General features: G+C 35.6%; 1 protein-coding gene across 4 annotated transcripts in view; it reads left to right on the top strand.

Annotated features, from left to right (window-relative positions):
• The first annotated feature begins 4,250 nt into the window (after positions 1-4,250).
• SMG1 (SMG1 nonsense mediated mRNA decay associated PI3K related kinase) overlaps positions 4,251-19,994 on the top strand; it is a 117,018-nt gene continuing 101,274 nt past the window's right edge. For 2 of the 4 annotated variants that reach the window (XM_074280894.1, XM_074280893.1), the window contains exon 1: positions 4,251-4,464. In XM_074280894.1, the coding sequence (XP_074136995.1) occupies positions 4,379-4,464 (86 nt within the window). In that variant the 5' untranslated portion in view covers positions 4,251-4,378. Of the gene's footprint in view, positions 4,465-4,720; positions 4,740-19,994 lie in introns of those variants that run through there. The other 2 variants (XM_074280895.1, XM_074280896.1) reach the window with 2 other exon arrangements.

The following is a 19,994-nucleotide window of genomic DNA, read 5'->3' as shown; positions in this document are numbered from 1 at the left end:
TTCAGAAGAAATCAAAACTATTTATATTTATAGGAAAATGCTCTAATTGTAATTTGCTATTGATTTAAAAAAGTCAAATTTAAAACCTATCATACCTATCAAAAATGACAAATGTTGGAAGAGATGAGGAGAAATAGGTATACAAATCATCTGTTAATACATTAGTTTTGTTTGTACAAAAGCTTTTTAACTTGATATAATCAAAATTTTCTATTTTGTGATCAATTATGAACTCCAGTTCTTCTTTGGTCACAAATTCCTTCCTCTTCCACAAATCTGAGAGGTAAACTATCCTATGTTCCTATAATTTATTTATGATCTCATTCTTTATGCATAAATCATGAACCCATTTTGATCTTATCTTGGTGTACTGTGTTAAGTGTGCATCCATGCCTAGCTTCTGCCATACTAATTTCTAGTTTTCCCAGCAGTTTTTGTCAAATAAATTTTGTCAAATAAATAAAATCATTTGATTTTTTTTTTTTCATTAGTTCCCTTGAAATTCTTGACCTTTTGTTCTTCCATATAAATTTTATTATTTTTTCTAGGTCATTAAAATAGTTTCTTGGGAGTCTGATTGGTATAGCACTAAATAAATAGATCAGTTTAGGTAGTATTGTCATCTTTTATTATATTCGCTCGGCCTCTCCACGAGCACTTAATATTTTTCCAGTTGTTTAGATATGACTTTATTTGTGTGGAAAGTATTTTGCTCACATAGTTCCTGATTTTCCTTTGGCAGATAGATTCCCAAATGTTTTATACTATTGACAGTTATTTTAAATGGAATTTCTTTTAGTATTTCTTGCTGTTGGATTTTGTTATTGATGTATAAAAATGCTGAGGATTTATGTGGATTTATTTTATATTCTGAAACTTTGCTAAAGTTGTGGATTATTTCTAATAGCTTTTTAATAGAATCTCTGGGGAAATCATCTGTTAATGGAGTTATGAACTGGTCCAATCATTCTAAAAAACAATTTGGAATATAAAACTATGTATATGCTTTGATAGAGTATCTAATGGAGACTCCAAAAAGTCTGAATCCCAAAGAGATAAAAAAAGAAAAAAAGGAAAAGATTTATATGTACAAAAATATTTATAGCAGTTCTTTTAATGATGGCAAAGAAAAAGAAATTGAGGAGATGGAATTGGATGGAAAACAGTCAAAAAAGTTGTGGAATATGATTGTAACAGAGAACTCTTGCGCTATAAGAAATGATAAATGGGATAGTTTTGGAAAAACATGGGAAAACGTACATGAACTGATATAGAGTGAAGTGAGAAGAACCAGGAGAGCATTGAACACAGTAACAATGATATTGTAAAGATGTTCAACTGTGAAAGATTTAGCTACTCTGATCAATACAGTAATTCAAGACAATGCCAAATGACTCATGATAAAAAATGCTATCCACCTCCAGAGAAAACTGGATTCTGAATATAAATTGGAGTTTAATTTTCTCACTTTTTCTTGCTTTTTATTTTGCAATATAGCTAATGTTTTCATGATTTCACATGCATAATAAATATTATACTACTTGCATTCTCAGTGGGTGGGGGAGAATTAGAAGGGAGAGAGATTTTAGAACTTAATTTTAAAAGAATGTTAAAAATAAGCAATAATTATTTTCCAAACAACCAAATATTTATTTCTCCCTTTATTTGCCCTTTCTAGCTTTTGCCTTTATTGTAAGAAATGAAGAAGTACAAGATGAATTTTTTTATCCTTTTCTCTTATTGTATAGAAAATGCATATGGTTTCTCTGGCCTTTGGACAGCACACTTTGTACCCCATTTCATAGAAACTTGGACTAAGACTCAAGCTGTGGCTACCTAAATGGAGATTTCAAATGTCACAAAAATTTCTGGGCCAAATTTCTCCTTAGCAGGATCTGAAACTTGCTACAAAAATAACCTCTATTAAAAAAAATAATAATAACCTCTATTGAAAGAATCTGAACTGCCCAAAGAGTTTCCTTGCTGGGAGCTGGAGAAAGAAGGCAGCTTTCATGTCTGTCAGAGTGTCTCAAGGATGTGGAATTTATTTTAAGGGTATGTTTTAAAATCAGTCTCACATGTCTTAGGATTTTTACAGGGAAATCTTGTTTCCTTTAAAAAAAACAACAAAAAATATAACACTATTTCCCAGTTATTGATTGCTAACAAAGTAAATCTGGGCTAAAATTTTAGGTTCAAACAAGGAAAGGAGGGGAGAATTTATTTCTATCCACAATAAAGACAAAATCAGGGAAGAATGAAGAAAGCTTTCTCACACTGATGTATACCTATAGTAAATTTGAGAACACTGATAATATTCAAGATCGTTTGTCCCTTTTCTAAGAGATCTAAAGACTGAAGGGAAGAATCCTACTCAAAAGTCCTGCAAATTCACCTCGGAATATTTACAATATTTGAAGAGATCATCAAAGAGGTTCCATAAAACACCACAGTTTTGTATGGAACGCATAGCTATGCAGCACCCCCACACTCCCAAATTCTCCCCATAAAGCTTCCTGCTTTTGTCACTTACTGTAAAACTTTGGACAAATCATTTAATCCCTACAGTCAAAAGAATATGGTTCTAGAATCGGAGGGAGCTGGGTTCAAATTTTGTCTTTGACGCTTGCTTACATGTGAGACCTTCCTGGACTTCATTTTACTCATGGGTAAAATCAGGTTAGACTATCTAGATATCTTTGAGGCTTCTTAGGATGCTTAGACATTGATGGGGTAGATGCTTCCTTCCAGTTCTCAGTCTCCGATTTTATGGATTTGGGACTTTTTTGAGGGCGAATTGTTCATCGTAATCTGCTCTACAAGCAAAAAGTGAAAAAAGGGAAATGGAGACTACGCAGCACTGGGGCACTAAACACAGTTGCGGTCAATTCTTTCTTCTCTGTTTTATAACTTTATTTAAAAAGTATAAAGTGATCCTGAGGTTTTGTGTTGGGATTCCCAATCTTCAGTGGTGATTATGACTACATAAGAATCACTGTAGATAATCAATCTTATGAAATGAGGTTTCACAGAAATAAAGAAAAGCGGAGTATCCCACAGAAATAAAGTAATAAAAGGAGAAGCTGGGCTTTGAGAACTAATGGCCTCGTCTAACGTAAAGGATCTAGCGAGGAAAGTGGGCGCTTTACCCAGGGAAGCACGATGCCGTCTGCAGCCTTAAAGCTGGCCGGAACTTTAAGAGATTTTGCCCAAGCTCTGTATTTTACTAATGGGGAAATCCAAGCCCGGGTCATAAAGTGGAGGAGCTGAAATTCACATCCACGACACCCGGGGAGAACGTGAGGAGCCCAAGGTGCGGGTATACCGGTCACCAGGCAGGCATGACAGACTCGAAAGAACTTGAAGGCTGAGCCTTCGCTGAATGGGGGTCACGGGAGGCAGGTGCATCGAAGAAGAGAGGGTAATGAGTGAATTGTAAGGAGAAGTAGCTCCTTTTTCGAGAATCCTTCTTCCCTTTTCCAGCTGGGGTAAGTGAGTGGGTCCGGGATGAACATCTTAATGGTTCTGAGCCGAGGCAGTCAACAAGGTAGCAGCAGCCCCCTTCATCCTCTGAACGATTGGGGTTTGTTTTAGTGGATGGGGCGGGGGAATATGTGACTCGCTGTGCCTCTGAGTGCAGAGTTCCTAAGATAAACTCAGGTGTGCGAGTGCTCCGTGCGTGTGTAGGGGAAGAGTGTGAGGTGGAGGTGAGGGGGGGGGAGGGAATCCCCTCTCCCATGATTCCCTGCGGGCGGGTACAGCTTGGGGGGGGTAGGGATTGCTCAGAGCTAGGGCGGGCGGAGTGGGACCCTAAGAGGGGGAGGAAGAGCGCGGGAAACCCCGAGATCAGCGGCTGCGACCCCAGCTGTCTGCGGCCCCCCCTCCACGAGGGAGACCGCGCACCTTTGGCTCCTCCCTCTGCCCCGCTCCCCTCCCCTCCCCTCTCCACAGCCCCGGCGCCAGCGCCGCCCTCCCAGCATGCCGTGCGGCGGGGCGGCGGGCGGAGCCGGAGCGGCGCGGGAGGCGGGGAAGCTGTCGCCGTGGGTCGCGCTGTGTGAGCCGCCTCCTTCTCCTCTTTTCTCTCCTCCTTTTCCCAGTGCTCGGCGCGCACAGCTCTGGAAGACACCGCCTCCGCCTCCGCCTCCTCGCCCTGTGCCTGCCTCCTGCGCTGCGGGCTCCAGCGGAACCCGGAACGGCCGCCCTGCTCCCCCCCCCCTCGCTCGCCCTCAGCCGCCGCCTCCTCCTCCTGCTGCTCCTGCTTCCCTTCGCCCTCTCCGTGCCGAGGCCGGGGCGCTGGGTCAGCTGCCGGGTGGGCGGCTGCTTCGAGAGACTCTAGATTCGGGCGGCGGCGCTTGGCCATGTCGTGTCGGGGAAGGTAATGAGCCGCAGAGCCCCGGGGTCTCGGCTGAGCAGCGGCGGCGGCGGCACCAAGTATCCACGGAGCTGGAATGACTGGCAACCCAGGTGGGTGGCTAGCCCGGGCTCGCCTCTTCACTCCGGGCCCAGGGCCTGAGGCCTACAGGCGGCCGGGCTCGCTCCCTCCCAGGGCCCCTGCCTGCGGAGCTCCCGGCGGCGGCGGCGGCGGCGGCGAGGTGCGGGAGCCGGTCAGCCTCGGGGCTGGAAGGCGCGGCCTAGGCCACTCCACCCCGCTCCCTTCCCCCTTAGGGGTCGGGGCGCGGCTTCTGCAGCCTCCGGGGTCTCCTCCCAGACCGTGCGGGCTTGGAGCAGGTCGGAGGGAGGTGAGGCCTAAGCTCTGCCTCCTCTGCCTGGGGCTCATATGTTGGCGGGCTGGGCCGAGGGGCCGAGTGTGTGCTAGGCGCCGCCCTGGGCCCTGGGCCCTGGGCCTTGGGCCCGGGGCGGAGAGTGGGCTGAGACTAGTGCGGGTGATGGGGCTGAAAGTTGGGGTGAAAGAGGAGCTCCTGAGTCATTGGAGTAGGGGGATGACAGTGTAGGGGTACGGCCATGTCTCTCCCCCCAGCGGTGAGAAAACCTTATTAACCAGGTACCTTTATCCGGGAAATGAGGTTAGGGCTTCCTTCCCAAAAGCAAATTGGGTTCCAGAGATCCTCCCTCAGAGGCCCGAGCCAAACCTCCCTGCACCGGAGTTGGGATCCCCTCTCTTGTTACCCTGGGGGGAGGGGGCGGTCGGGGAGTTCTTTTAAAGATACCCTGTTCCCTACACTGTGGGGGTCTCCTGCTGCTGGGGCAGTTGGTTCTGAGGGAGGGCCCACCGAGCCTGCCTGCACACTTGAAGGATCTGACTGAAGGCTGCCTCAAAATTGAATCGAGACAAGGAATCTTTCCCCTTGTTGGTGCAAAAGAGACTGTCTTGTCATAATTGAGAAATTGGGCTTTTGCCTCTACTGGAAGAAAACGTTTTCTCAGTATAGTTCCTGTGTCATTTGAATCATAGGGCAGTTGTGAGTAACTTTTTGGCACCTGACATTCCTACAATTTTGAAGGCCTAAGAAGTTTTTCCAATAGACAGTGGAATGATTGCAATTTAAGACTCAAGTATAGAGTGACTTATAGGATCATTCGATTAAGATATTCTATATTATGTACCAAAGTTGTCTAGATAGGAGTGTGGGGCATTTTTAAAGTGTTTTTCACATTAATGAAAAGGAAAACAAGCTGTTTAGCTTGGTTTTCCAGGAGCTGGCATAACAAATGTAAGTGTGTAACATATACTGTAGATGCCTTTCAACTTAGAAAATGGTTGCATTTAATTTCAGTATTCTTTGAAAACTTTAGTAAGTTATTTTTGCTACAAGATTTTTTTTTAAACAAACATCAAGATATAGCAGTACAGTTTATTTCTATTTTATATAATTTCATAATTCACATTAATCTAAAATTTTACTTAATTGTTTAAAAACATTTTTTAAGGCCTGGAATGGGAAGGATATCTATACATTTTTAACAATTACTCATTTGAAATCCTTAGCTCTATCTTAACCCCTTTGATTTGTTAAATTATTACCATAGGAGTCATCAATTTTAAGTTATCGCCATTTACTTTTTTCTTTTGGTTTTTGATCTTAATAATTGTTTAAAAATAACTGTTGAATTATCTGGTGTTTTTAAAAAACTTAATTTTAGTGAATGGACCTTAATTTGGAAGTTTTATTCATCACTTGTTTTTTAAATGTATTATGTCCAGTAAGGAAGCTGAGCCTTATTTTAGTGACCAAAGTACTTTAACCAGTGGTCCTAGCTAGAGCTTTCATAAAAGAAAACAAATAGATAATGTGAAACTCTTATATTAATGGAGGAGCCTAGGGATTGCAGCCACATGAAGTCACATGACTAATTCTGACAGGTATGAAGCAATATCTATGTAGTTTTGAAATTTGTTGTGGCACATCAATGTCCATGAAGCATCTTTGGCAAACAGTGCTTATTTTTCTGAATGTAAAATTTAGCCTTACTCTGAAATGCTAAATTTTTCTTTTATAACATGTGTAATTTATAAAATCTTGTCTAGGTGATCTTGATGTTTTACTGGATCAGATAAACTGTTACACAGTCAGGAAATAAAATATATTTGATTTACTTTAGTACCTTTGTATGTAACTATAGAAATACATCCTGTTTGTTTTATTTTTGTAACTTAAGATTGCCAAAATGTTTTTTAAAAACAACAGTACATTCATGACAATATTATATGTTCATGGACTGTTTAAAACAGTTATTGAGAGGCAGCAAGTCTTTTTAGAAATAATGGCAGAATCTAGTTAGCTGAATGGAATTTGAACTTCATTCCAGTTTAAATGAAGCTTACTGTTTTTATGCCTCTGAAGCTTCTTTGATTCTTTGAATGCAAGATTTCCTTGTGCTTTCTTGAACTTAAAGATGAAATTGATGTTTCTGTCCTGCACCTTTTTGCGTTTCTTCTCTTGTTGTAACATCCTGTTGTACTTTCCTTGGCTCAGGCTTTTGAAAGAACGTTTCCAATCAGTTCCTGTTTGCCAATTAATCTATGGTATGGTACTTTTGAGTTAGTTCATGGGCACATGAGGTACTTCATCCATATTGACAGGAAATGTTCCTTTTGGCTGAGCAGACCTACTCTATGCTGAAATGTAATCTCCCATGGAGATTACATGGGAAGCATATTATCATTAAGCATTTATATAGTCTTGCTTTATTTTCTTTGTTCTTTATTCATAGAAACTAATAAATGTTTAAGAAGGGTTATCCCCGTAAGTTAAATTATTTTTTCTAAGTCAGACTGAATTACTATTGGGGTTTATAGTCGAATTCAGAGGCCAGGGTTAGATTTCCCAGAACTTAATTTGAATTCTAGTTAGACCTTCGTTTTGTCTTGATGCTAAGACCAGCAGTAGTATCATTTTTGTCAAGGTAATACACCTGACTCAATTGGTAGAGATGTTATACACACTGAAAAAGTTAGATCAAAATGATTATCTGACATCTAAGTTTGCTTATTCTCCTTCCTTACTTCTCTTTCCCTCTCTTTGATTCCCGATCCTTTTTCCTCTTTACTTTTCTCTTTGCCCACCCTGCTCTGGAAGAAAAATACTTAGGGTAGAAATCTGGTAGTCAAGTGACATCTCCTAAACGCCATTTCTGATAACCTCCAGTTATTAGTACTCTGACGCTCTTAAAATTACTTTGTATTTTCAAGGCAAAAGTTCCTTGAGTGCAGAGACTGTATTTTTATCCATTGTGCCTTGCCCCGAGATGCTTAATAAGTATTTGTTAAATTGAATTGTTTTAAAGTTGTATTCGAAGTCAGTTTATTAACAGTTATGTTTGAATTTCATCCGTTTTTATTTGGAGGCACAGACTTGAGATTGTTCATAAGAAGAAGAAATGCTTGACTTGTATCAGAAGCCCTGCAAATTTTTGTTTTGAAAGGATTTAACAGGATTTAACTCTGAGCTTATAGTCCCTAATCAGTAAACATTTATTAAGTGCTTCCTATATGTCAGAAACAAAGGCAAAAGACAGTCCATATCTTCCAGGAGCCCACAGTCTAATAGGAGAGACCATGTGCAAACAACTATGTAACAAAAAAATAACGAGCAGAGAGAAAAATCATTTCTACATTATAAGGTGTATGATTCAGAGGTGATTATCCTATTCACAATTTTTATTTGGGTTGGGCTTAGCAGTTATTTATTACATATACTTAAGTTAATATTGCAAATATAGCATGAGATGAATTCTGGAAACTCTTGGATAAGGATATTAATATTCAGAGAAGGCAAGCCCACAAATTAATTTTTTATATATTAGTATCTCACGAAACTCTTAATTTAAAGAATTCCTTTATAATTAACAAAAATAAATCCCACCAAAACTGATTAGTTGTTTTTTTGTGATTGTATCAGTGGAAACACAGAAGTTATTGTCATTTTTACATGATATATTTTGATATATTGTAAACTGTTGGCTTATCTCCAATTTCTTTCTATACCAAAGCTTGGCTACTTACCAAGCTTGAATTATTTTTGTCGCTTTCATTTAATTTTTTTTGGGGGGGGTTGGTTTTTTTTTTTTCATAATTGTATCAATACTTCTTTTATAATTATTCTCTTAATGCATCTTAATGCTGAGTTAAGGAGAAATGTCACTCATAGTTCTCACATGCTCTTTATACAGCTTAATAATATCCTTTCCTTTTTGATTATTATATTACATTGCTACCTTTTCCTATCTTTGAGTCTTATGTTCATAAAACAAGTCATGTTCTATCCCATAATAGGTGGGGCAATGGATAGAATGTTGGCCCTGGAATTAAGAAAACCAGAGTTCAAATCCTCCCTCTGACACTTAGTATCTGGGTGACTTTGGAAAGTCACTTCATCTCTATGAGCCTCAGTTAATTTATCTGTAAAATAAAGATAATCTATTTTAGTTTATTCATGGTATTTAGTTTGAATGTTCACTATATCACCTAGAATTGATAGGTCATAGAATTTAGTCCATCATTTTACTATGGAGTAATGGGAAGGCCTGGGGACAAGTGACTTGTCTAAATTACCAGGATCCACAAGATGAGCTTTGCTTTACAAAAATTTTGTAAACTGGTTCTTTGTAAGTTGGTTTGTTCTTGACCACTGTTATATTTCACTTCTTAGTTCCATCTGAGATTACTTTCCATATATATTGTATCAATCATGTGTGTATTTTTTTTTCATGTTTCCCTCATTAGGATATAAGCTCTTTAAGGGCAGGGACCATTTTATACATATATATATATATATATAAAATGTTTTTTTTTTTTTTTTTTTTTTTTTTAACCTTTCTTTGTATCTCCAGTACTTAGCATGGTGATGACACATAGAAAATGCCAATGTTTTTTGACTAATTGGTTTCATATAATTCATACAGTATAGTAGTATGATTCATCCTTGTCTTCCTTACACACATACACACACACACACACACACACACACCTCTTTTGCTTTTTGCACTCCCCCATTTAGCACTACATTGCTATCTCATTAGATTGAAATGCCCATGGGAAAAAATGTTATGATTCTAATTCCTTTTCCCGTTAAGTTGGGAAACTTAAATTCTGAAACCTACTTGGAGATTTCAGACCCTATTTGTAGATGTTTATACTAATAAGGAACTCCAGAAAAGGGGTTCTGCTAATTGGTTTCTGTTCATAGCATCTAGGAACATGTTTTTATAAAACAATATTATGTAGTTATTTTAAAATTAAATATTTTAAAGAAGAATTGAGGATAGTGGTGGGATTTTGAACATCTCTTCTTGCTATAGAAACAGTTGATTGTTAAAGAACAGCATAAGGGATAAAAAACCAGAACTATCTAGTCTTAGGATTGGAATGTAAAACTGTAAGGGAACTAAGAGACAATCTAGCTGCTGCTTCATTTTACTAGTGATATTACATTATAAATTGCTATCATATTCTGAAAAATTTGATCAGTGAGATTTTTTCCCCTTCTAAAATGTGAAATATAGAATCATTTGTATAGAAAATGTATATTTTTTGCCCCTAATTTTTTCAATTCTTGTTTTTCTAGGGATGTTATAAGTATACTCTTGATATTAGCATTTATAAGTTTCATCAATACATTTCAAACTTCAAATTGCTTTGTGGCCATATTATTTTTTAAAATGCTATTTTTTTCTTTTAGAAGTTTAATTTTTGTATGGTATACCAAGATCTTAGTGTATATATGAATAAATGTTGGACCCATAGTTTCATTGGTATAAAGAACTCCCAGATGGAGAAATTTCTTCCATCACTGCAGATCAGAATTTTTTTTTCAAGTTAGTCTTAGAGTTGTTGAGGACAAAGATAGTTTTAAATTACTTGCTCAGGGTCACACCATCAATTTTGTCAAAGGTAGGAGGTGAACTCAGGTCTTATTGAATGATCTTTACCAGGTTTTTCCATGAATAGAAATTATACTTTTGGCTGGCTTTCAGCACCCTCAAAATAAAAATCAGTACATTTACTCATTTTCCTGTCATCTCAGTCCCTCCTAATTTTAGTGCCTTCCCTTTATTGATTATTTCCTATTTATGCTGTTTTCCTATATAGTTTTTGAATGTGTGTCTCTTTTGGGAGGCACATTTTCCCCCCATTAGATTATGACCTTCTGGAGAAGAGGAAGTGTCTTTTGCCTTTCTATCCCCAGTGCTTAACATAATACCTGGTCCATAATAGAGGCTTAATGAATGTTTATAGTATAAATCATCTAATCAACACTTTTCAGTTTTTTAAAAGAATGTTACAAATGATTGCAGTGATTTGAAGTAAATCCTTGGTGACCTTGTTTTGTAAGTCTTTGGACCTTGATATTTGAAAACATTTAATGTTTTTTAAGTTAATTTTTTTCATGCTTGAATGTGGTCAGATAGTATGGGTGTCCATTGGGGTTTCTTCCCTCCCCCCTCCCCCCCTTACAACACATGAAGCGGGGAACTTACAAAAGACTCTACTTTCTTAGTGCCATGTTGAAAATCTTTCTTCCATGTATTTTGATAGAACATAATTTTTCCACATCATTGTTTTAATCTGATGTACTTAAGGCTGCCTTCCTATTTCCTCTTGACTCTTCACGTTTGGATTGTTTTATTTTTCAAACAGTTCCTTTAGTTTCCTTCTAGGTGTTATCCCATTTTTTAATCCTAATTTTCTGAAGTGATCAAACTTCATGTTTGGCCTCATTAGGTCAAAGTTTTTCATCATTACTATTCTTAATAAATTTTAGTTTCTAGAGCCTCATTTTTTGTTTCTTTGGCAAAGAAAATTAAACAAAACATCTTGTTCTTGTTTGAGTCCTTGCTAATTTTCTGAGTAGTAATTTAGGATCTTTAATTTGTATGGAAATTTAAATATACAAAATTTAGCCTAATTTCACCTTATAGAATAAGAGGGTTTTTTTTTTTTTTTTTCCTTTAAGGTTATACAGTGTGTAGAACACTAGGCCTAGAGTCAGGAAGACTTAAGATAAGTTCAAATTTGGCCTCAGACACTTACTGGCTGTATCAACTTGAGCAAAGTCATTCAACTTTGCTTGCCTCAGTTTCCTTATCTGTAAAATAAGCTGGAGAAGGAAATGGCAAATTACTCTGTATCTTTGCCAAGATTAAAAAAGATTGTAAAGAGTTAAACACAATTGAACAATAAACTCTCTCTGATTTTAATAGTATTTTATTTTTCCAGATACACACAAAGACAGTTTTCAACATTCACCTTTGCAAAACCTTGTGTTACAGATTTTTCTCCCTGTCCTCTCAACTTCCTCCTCCCCAAGATAGGAAGCAATCTTAATATCTAATAATCTTAATAGGTTAAACATATGTGTTCTTCTAAACATATCGCCATATTCATTATGCCGCGCACACACACACAAAAATCAGATCAAAGGGGAAAAAACATGAGAAAGAAAGAAAACCAAGCAAACAACAAAATAAAAGGTGAAAATACTATGCTTTGGTCCACATTCAGTCTTCATAGTTTTCTTTGGATGTGGATGATGCATTCTATTACAAGTCTATTGGAATTGTCTTAAATCACCTCATTGTTGAAGGGCCAAGTCTATCACAGTTGGTCATCACGAAATCTTGTCATTATATACAATATTCTCTTGGTTTTGCTCACTTCACTTAGCATCAGTTCACATGAGTCTTTCCAGGCTTTTCTGAAATTAAACTGTTTGTCATTTCTTATAGATCATATTCCACTATTGTCATATACCATAATATATACAATCATTCTCCAACTGATGAGCATTCACTCAGTTTCTAGTTCTTTGCCACTACAAAAAGTTGCTACAAACATTGTTGCACATGGGGGTCGTTTTCCTTATCTTTTTGGGATATAGACCTTGTAAAGATACTGCTGGATCAAAGGCTATGCACATAGTTCCAAATTGCTCTCTAGAATGATTGGATCAGTTCACAACTCCACTAACAATACTGGTCATTATCTTTTTCTGTCATCTTAAGACATTCTGAGAGGTGTGAAGTAGTATCTCAGAGAGCAGTAAAATCTCTTATAAATTGGTGGAATTTCTTGTTCAGTTCACCTATTTTTTTTTTTTAATCCAATACCAAACATTTTCAATTTTTTATAATAGTAGGGTTTAATAAATGAATCCTTTTCAAGTTTCTTTTTTCATGTTTTTGTCTTGAGTTTTTATTTGAAATTTGGTATGACTTTATCCAATTCTGTGAAGTAGCTGATCTTTTTTTGATGTTGAGTAAATCCATAAATTTGATTAAAATTTTTTTTTTTTTGCTGTATTTAATCTTAACAATGTGCAAGGGATTCCTCATTTGGTCAGTACCATTTTGAACATTTTGAAGTTGTCTTTGTAAGTATAGATAACTTGTGTGTTTTGGTAAATGAATACTCGTATATTTGCATTATGCATTATTTTTTCTCATTTTGTTTGGATATATAAAAACTTAGGTTTTTTATGTACTACTAGCATATATTGTATTAATAAATGCTTTATCGTAATTATATAGACCTAACTACTTTCATATAAGGAGCTCAATGTCCATTAAAAATATTGCTTTAAATATTTATGAAAGTCCATTTTTTTCCCTTAGCATAGTTACTAAGTAAATTGTGGGTAAAACTAAAGATAGAATTGATTTATTATCACCAATTAGTATTCCAGTCTCTATAAGCTTCCTCCTAAATTTTAAAAGATTTATTCTCTACTTGCCTTTATTAATTTATTTCTATATTATTATCTAATACTATTATACTTGTTTAAGGAGAATTACATAGTGTCAGGAAATACTTGTTTCAGATGGTCTATGATGTCTAACAAAAATACAGATATGTAACCATATTTATGGCATCTGATAGTTAAAATAGATCATTTGAATAAGAAATCCCACTATTTTATAATAGATTTTGTTGTTCAATCTTGTTTAATTTAAAATTTTATGATCCTTTTTGGGGTTTTCTTGGTAAAGATTTGGAGTGGTTTCCTTCTCCAGCACCTTTTACAGAACAGAAAATTGAGGCAAGCAGAGATTTAAGAAATGGAGATGGGCACATTTGGATTCTTTGCTCTGTCACTAATTGGAAAGCAGGATTAGTTGTGTGTCCTAGAGCAAGTGTCTTAATCTATGAGTTGCCTCAACTCTCTGCCTCAGTGAGTGGTTCAGAGGATCACATGAGATACTGGGTGTAAAAGTATATAATTGTAAAATAGTATTTATATTTGTTAATATAAATGTGTGGATGAGTTTGGAGACAGAATTGGAAGTATTTTTCCTTTGTGGCATTAAATCAGATTTTGTATTTTTCTGAAATTAAATTTTCCAGATTACTTGAGAGAATATGAAAGGAAATACTATATAATAAAATATATAATCCTAGATGATAGATTTGGTTTCAGTATTACATAGTGGAAATATCTGTGTAGTTCTTCCTAATGTTTAACAAAAATATAGTAATTTGACCATATCTATGACATTTAATAGTTTAAATAGATAATTTTTCTTTGAAAAGAAGGTCATTATTTCTCAAATATGACTGCTAGATCCATCAACTCAAATTAGTTACTTGTTTGTATTTGTAATCTTTATTTCCAGGGGTTCTGAGAAGTTAGAGGCAGGATTTGAACTTAGTTTATCTTGATGCCAAGTTTAGCCCTCTGCCACTCATAGAAGGATATCTATGTATGCATTGTGCCAAGCTGCTTTTCTCTTTTGCTCAGAAAGAGTAATAACAATTCTAGGGAACAGTATAATAATAATTGAAATTTTTATAGTGCATACTATAAAATGTGCATATGTGTATATCTCATTCTTTTTACAGGTGAGGAAACAAAAATTAACTGGCTTGCCTCAAAAATTACTCAGTGTAGGAATAATTTTTTGAGGAAAAATACAAATATATACAAATTTTCCAAATCAAGAAAGAGTTGTAGGCTCAAATCATAAATTAACCATATGCACATTGTGCCTACCATGTTAAATGGTATCCAAATTAAATTGGATCATAGAATTTGAACTAGGAGAGATCCTAGAGATTGTATGGTCCAATTTCTTCATTTTATAGGTTAGGAAATTGAGGCCTAGAGAAGTAAATTGACTTGCCTGATATCATACTGATATTAAAAGGCAGAGTCATATGCTCAGACTTCAGGTCCTATGCTCTTTTCACTATAGAACACTTGATAGACCTCCTAGCATGTTAAAAAAAATTTTTTTTTCTTTTTCTTCTTGTAGAATTGTTTTAAAAATACTTTATTTTATTTTAATAGTTTTTATTTACCAGATATATGTACGGGTAATTTTACAACATTGACAATTGCCAAACCTTTTGTTTTAACTTTTTCCCCTCCTTCCCCCCCGCCCCCCAAGATGGCAGGTCGACCAATACATGTTAAATATGTTAAAAAGTATAAATTAAATACAATATATGTATACATGTCCAAACAGTTGTTTTGTTATACAAAACGAATCGGACTTTGAAATAGTGTACAAATAGCCTGTGAAGGAAATCCAAAATGCAGGCAGACAAAAATAGAGGGATTGGGAATTCTATGTAGTGGTTCATAGTCATCTCCTAGAGTTCTTTTACTGGGTGTAGCTGGTTCAGTTCATTACTGCTCTATTGGAACTGATTTGATTTATCTCATTGTTGAAAATGGCCACATCCATCAGAATTGATCCTCATATAGTATTGTTGTTGAAGTGTACAATGATCTGGTCCTACTCATCTCACTTAGCATCAGTCCATGTAAGTCTCTCCAGGACTTTCTGAAATCATCCTGTTGGTCATTTCTTACAAAACAATAATATTTCATAATATTCCTATACCACAATTTATTCAGCCATTCTCCAGTTGATGGGCATCCACGTAGTTTCCAATTTCTGGCCACTACAAAGAGGGCTGCCACAAACCTTCTTGCACATACAGGTCCCTTTCCCTTCTTTAAGATCTCTTTTGGATATAAGCCCAGTAGTAACACTTCTGGGTCAAAGGGTATGCACAGTTTGATAATTTAAAAATACTTTTTAAAAAATTGTTTTAAATCTAGGCAATTAATTAGCATAATGAGTAGAACACTGACTTTGGAATATGAAAGACCTGAGCTCAAATTTTGATTTGATTTGATGAGCAAGTCTTAGGATCAAATGAGATAATTTATGAAAAGCATTTTATAGATCTTAAAAGTATTGTACAAATTAAGTAATGAATAACTTAAAGTAATTTAAAAGATCTATATATTAATGTATTCAGTTCATAACTTGGTTATTCATAATGCAAGATGAATAAAAATATAGAGATACTATGGATCTCATGATAAAATTAGCATATTTGAATTGATTACAGAATTATGAACTGAATCCCTTCATCTTGGTTTTCTCTGGAGCTCTTTATATTATCTGTGTCCTTCTTAAATTGTAATACCCAGAATTGAATGCAGTATTCCTGATGAGAACAGAGTAGGGTGGGGCTATTAACTTCCTTATTCCCAGAAGTGGTGCCTTTCCTGATGGAATCTAAGATCACATTAACTTTTTTGGATATCACATAATATTGTTGATTGAAGGAAGCTACTATGGAACATTTAGTCCACAAAAACTTGAGGGGGGAGGAGCGGAGAAGAGAATATATTTTCTTTTCTTTCATTTTCTTTCCTCTCTCCCTCTCTATTTGAATTTCATCTTATTGAATTCTTCCCAGTGCTCTTTGTCTTTCAAAATCTTACTAGATTCTGATTCTGTTATTTTGTTAGCTATCCCTTCCAGCTTTGTTTCATCTGTACATTTAGTGCGCTTTTTGTCTATTAGTTTTCCATCACCTTTGCAAACATAGCATCAGTTACTTTATCGAAGTTTGCTAAAATCTAGGTAAATTATATCCATAGCATTCCTTCATTTGCTTCTAGATATTATATGCTATAGATTTTTAACATTAGAGTTGATCAGATTGCACAATACTTTTTTTGATTATCATAATATATTGTGGTGATGTTGCTAGAACTCAGATCATCATTGTTCTTGACCAATTATAAGTACTAACTTAGTTATCCTATCAAAAGAAATGCGATTGATCTATCATGGCTTCCATCAGGTCAGGTCAGGCAAAGGTCCTCTTAATTTTTAACCCTATAATTTTTTTTAAAATATATTTTATTATTTATATTAATATACTTTATATAAATATATTTATATATTTTTATGTAATATATAAAATATATTAAAATTTTATATAAATAAAACTCTGATCAGTGTTAAGCATTAATAATACTTTCTCCTACCTATTGATTATTTTATACTTCTCTAGTTAGAGCAATAGATTTTGTTTTCTTTTCCAAGTAATTTTTTAGGCAATAGTCTCTCTTTTTTTAAAAGTCACTTGCCAAGAAGGTTGAATTTTCTTGCCAGAAAAATTTTTATTTGAAAGTTATCTGTCAAAAAAGACCACTTCTGTTTATGAGAGGAATGGCGAATATTCTAGTTGGGTAGATTTTACTGTTTTTTTTTTAAACTGTATTTTTGTTATGGGTGATATTTACTCCATTAGAGCAATTAGAGAATATGAAAGTAAACATGTTTTGCATATTTACTTTAGTAGAGTTGCCAATATGTATCAATTATAGAACGGATATGTGTTAATGTACATGGATATTTTGCTTTTGGTGTCAATAATCTTTCGCTAGGTTTAAGATTTTTAGTGTTTTGGTCATATGCTCACAATACATAACATTGCTACTCTAGATCTCTTTATAAATTTGGATAATTTTTCTTTATATTTGAGAAACTAAGCTGAGATTCATTTTTTAAATTGCTTTCCTTTCTTATTGATTTTGTCTGCTTTGATTTTATTTATAAAATTTAAATTTACCTCCCTTGATTGTATCTCCTGTTTGATAATGAAATCTTTCCCCAGCCATAGATTTGATGAATAATTTTATTTTCTCCTAATTTGCTTATATCTCTTTTTATACATAAATCATGTATCCATTTTAAGTTTCTCTTTGTATACAGTGTCAGATACTAGTCTATGCCTAGTTTCTGCCAAGCTACATTTCGTTTTCTCATCTGTTTTTGTGGAATAGTGAATTCTTGCTAGGTTACTATGTTTATTTTACTATGTTTATTTGCTTCTGCATTGTATATTCTATATCTTTTCAACATTAGAGCTGATCAAGCGGCATAGTATCTTTTTGTTTCTTATAGTACACTTTAATAGGATTGCAGTACAATAGACATGCATCTCAGAAATATGGCAAATCTGGATTGTTTGGCAAATTTCTATTTAGAAAAATTATGCATTTTCTACAGTGCTATTAAATTTTTGTCAAAAGACAAAATAGAAACACAAAACTCTACAGGTCCTAAAATATTCTAATTAATACTGAACAGCATACTTTTTCCTGATCATAGTGTAGGCTTTTTAAAGGAAAATTTTATTTAGAATTCCTTCAACATTTGTTTTTAGTGATATTTCCCCCTGGTTCTGTATTTTGGGATTTTCCTGAAGGTCCAGAGGACAATTTCTTTGGAAGATTTCAGGATTTGCCCTCCTTATTCAACCTGGGAGGTCATGGAATAAGAGATTTCCTTTCAGTCTTGGCCATTTCCCAGACTGGATGAGATGCTTCTAGAATGCTTCTAGGACCTGCTGACAAAGGGAGTGGGAGGATGGGAGATAAGAAATTGTAATAGGAGCTGAATCAGTGTCTCTTTTAAAACCGTTCAGCTTGTCTGGGTTAAAAATAGCCAAGGGAAATTTTTTATTTTTCATGGGTGCCAGTAGTGACCATTTGGATGAATGAATATTTGAAATTCTCTATAAGGGAATATTTAGTATTTTAGGTCTCAGCTTAATATGTTATCCACCAGCTTTCTACCAGCTTTTATAAATATCAATTATTGTTCTCAAAAGTCAAAAGGGAAGAAAGATAATAGCTATTAACCTTGCAAATACAAGCTACTCTACTTATATCTTTGATCTCATCCCTTCCTGTCTTTTGGGAGTTTGCTCTTAACTCTTCACCTTGTCCTTGTAATTTTTAGGTTCTCATTCTCTTCTTGCTTTTTCCCTTACCTTTTACAAACATGCTCATGAATCCATCTCCCCATTTTCTCCAAAACCAAAAAACCTGAGGGGAAAAAAACCTAGACTTGTCTCCATTTTCTTCCCTCTTAAATTGTTGTGTTCTGCCTTCAGACTTCAGTATTCTTTATTAAGTTAATAGTGGCAATAGTGGGAAAACTGGCTTAATGGAAAGAACATTGGTTCTGAAGTCTGAGGGACCTGGGTTCAAATTTTGTCTTTTGCTGTTCCTTCTTTGATCTTGAACAAATCACTTATTCTTCCTGAGTCTCAGTTTCTTTGTTAAAATGAGGAGGTATACTAGGTGACATTTGAGAAATGAGGTTCATTTCCTCCTAAGATATATGATCTTGTGAATAATACTAAGGAAGCACTTTATATGATTACTTATTTAATGGGTGAATTGCTATGTATGCAAATAACTGATAAAGCAAAGTGATGAGTAAATGGGAAGCAAAAGTCCAGAACAAGTATTCTGGCAAGTTAGAGTTCAGAGAAGTCATTTTCACTTGGAGATTGAAGGGAAGACTACTACTTTTTTTTTCCCCCCTTTTTTTATTATAGCTTTTTATTTACAAGATATATGCATGGGTAATTTTTAAGCACTGACAATTGCAAAAACCTTTTGTTGCAGCTTTTCCCCTCCTTCCCCCCACCCCTTGCCCCAGATGGTAGGTTGACCAATACATGTTAAATATGTTAAAGTATAAGTTAAATACAATATGTGTGTCCAAACAGTTATTTTGCTGTACAAAAGGAATGGACTTTGAAATAGTTTACAATTACCCTGTGAAGGAAATAAAAAATGCAAGTGGACAAAATTAGAGGGATTGGGAGTTCTATGTAGTGGTTCATAGTCATCTCCCAGAGTTCTTTTGCTGGATCTAGCTGATTCAGTTCATTACTGGTCTATTGGAACTGATTTGGTTCGTCTCATTGTTGAAGATGGCCACGTCCATCAGAATTGATCATCATATAGTATTGTTGGTCCTGATTATTTCACTCGGCAGCAGTTCATGTAAGTCTCTCCAGGCCTTTCTGAAATCATCCTGTTGGTCATTTCTTACAAAACAATAATATTTCATAATATTCCTATACCACAATTTATTCAGCTATTCTCCAATTGATGGGCATCCACTCAGTTTCCAGTTTCTGGCCACTACAAAGAGGGCTGCCACAAACATTTTTTGCACATCCCTTTCCCTTCTTTAAAATCTCTTTGGGATATAAGCTCAGTAGTAACACTGCTGGATCAAAGGGTATGCACAGTTTGATAACTTTTTGAGCATAGTTCCAAATTGCTCTCCAGAATGATTGGATGTATTCATAATTCCACCAACAATGTATCAGTGTCCTAGTTTTCCCACATCCTCTCCAACATTCTGCATTATCTTTCCCTGTCATTCTAGCCAATCTGACAGGTATATAGTGTTTGGGAAGA

This window comes from Sminthopsis crassicaudata, chromosome 1, assembly GCF_048593235.1.
Source record: "Sminthopsis crassicaudata isolate SCR6 chromosome 1, ASM4859323v1, whole genome shotgun sequence".
In the NCBI taxonomy this organism is placed as follows: domain Eukaryota; kingdom Metazoa; phylum Chordata; class Mammalia; order Dasyuromorphia; family Dasyuridae; genus Sminthopsis; species Sminthopsis crassicaudata.
The sequence above is the reverse complement of the archived record's forward strand: the minus strand, read 5'-3'. Positions and strand labels throughout refer to the sequence as shown.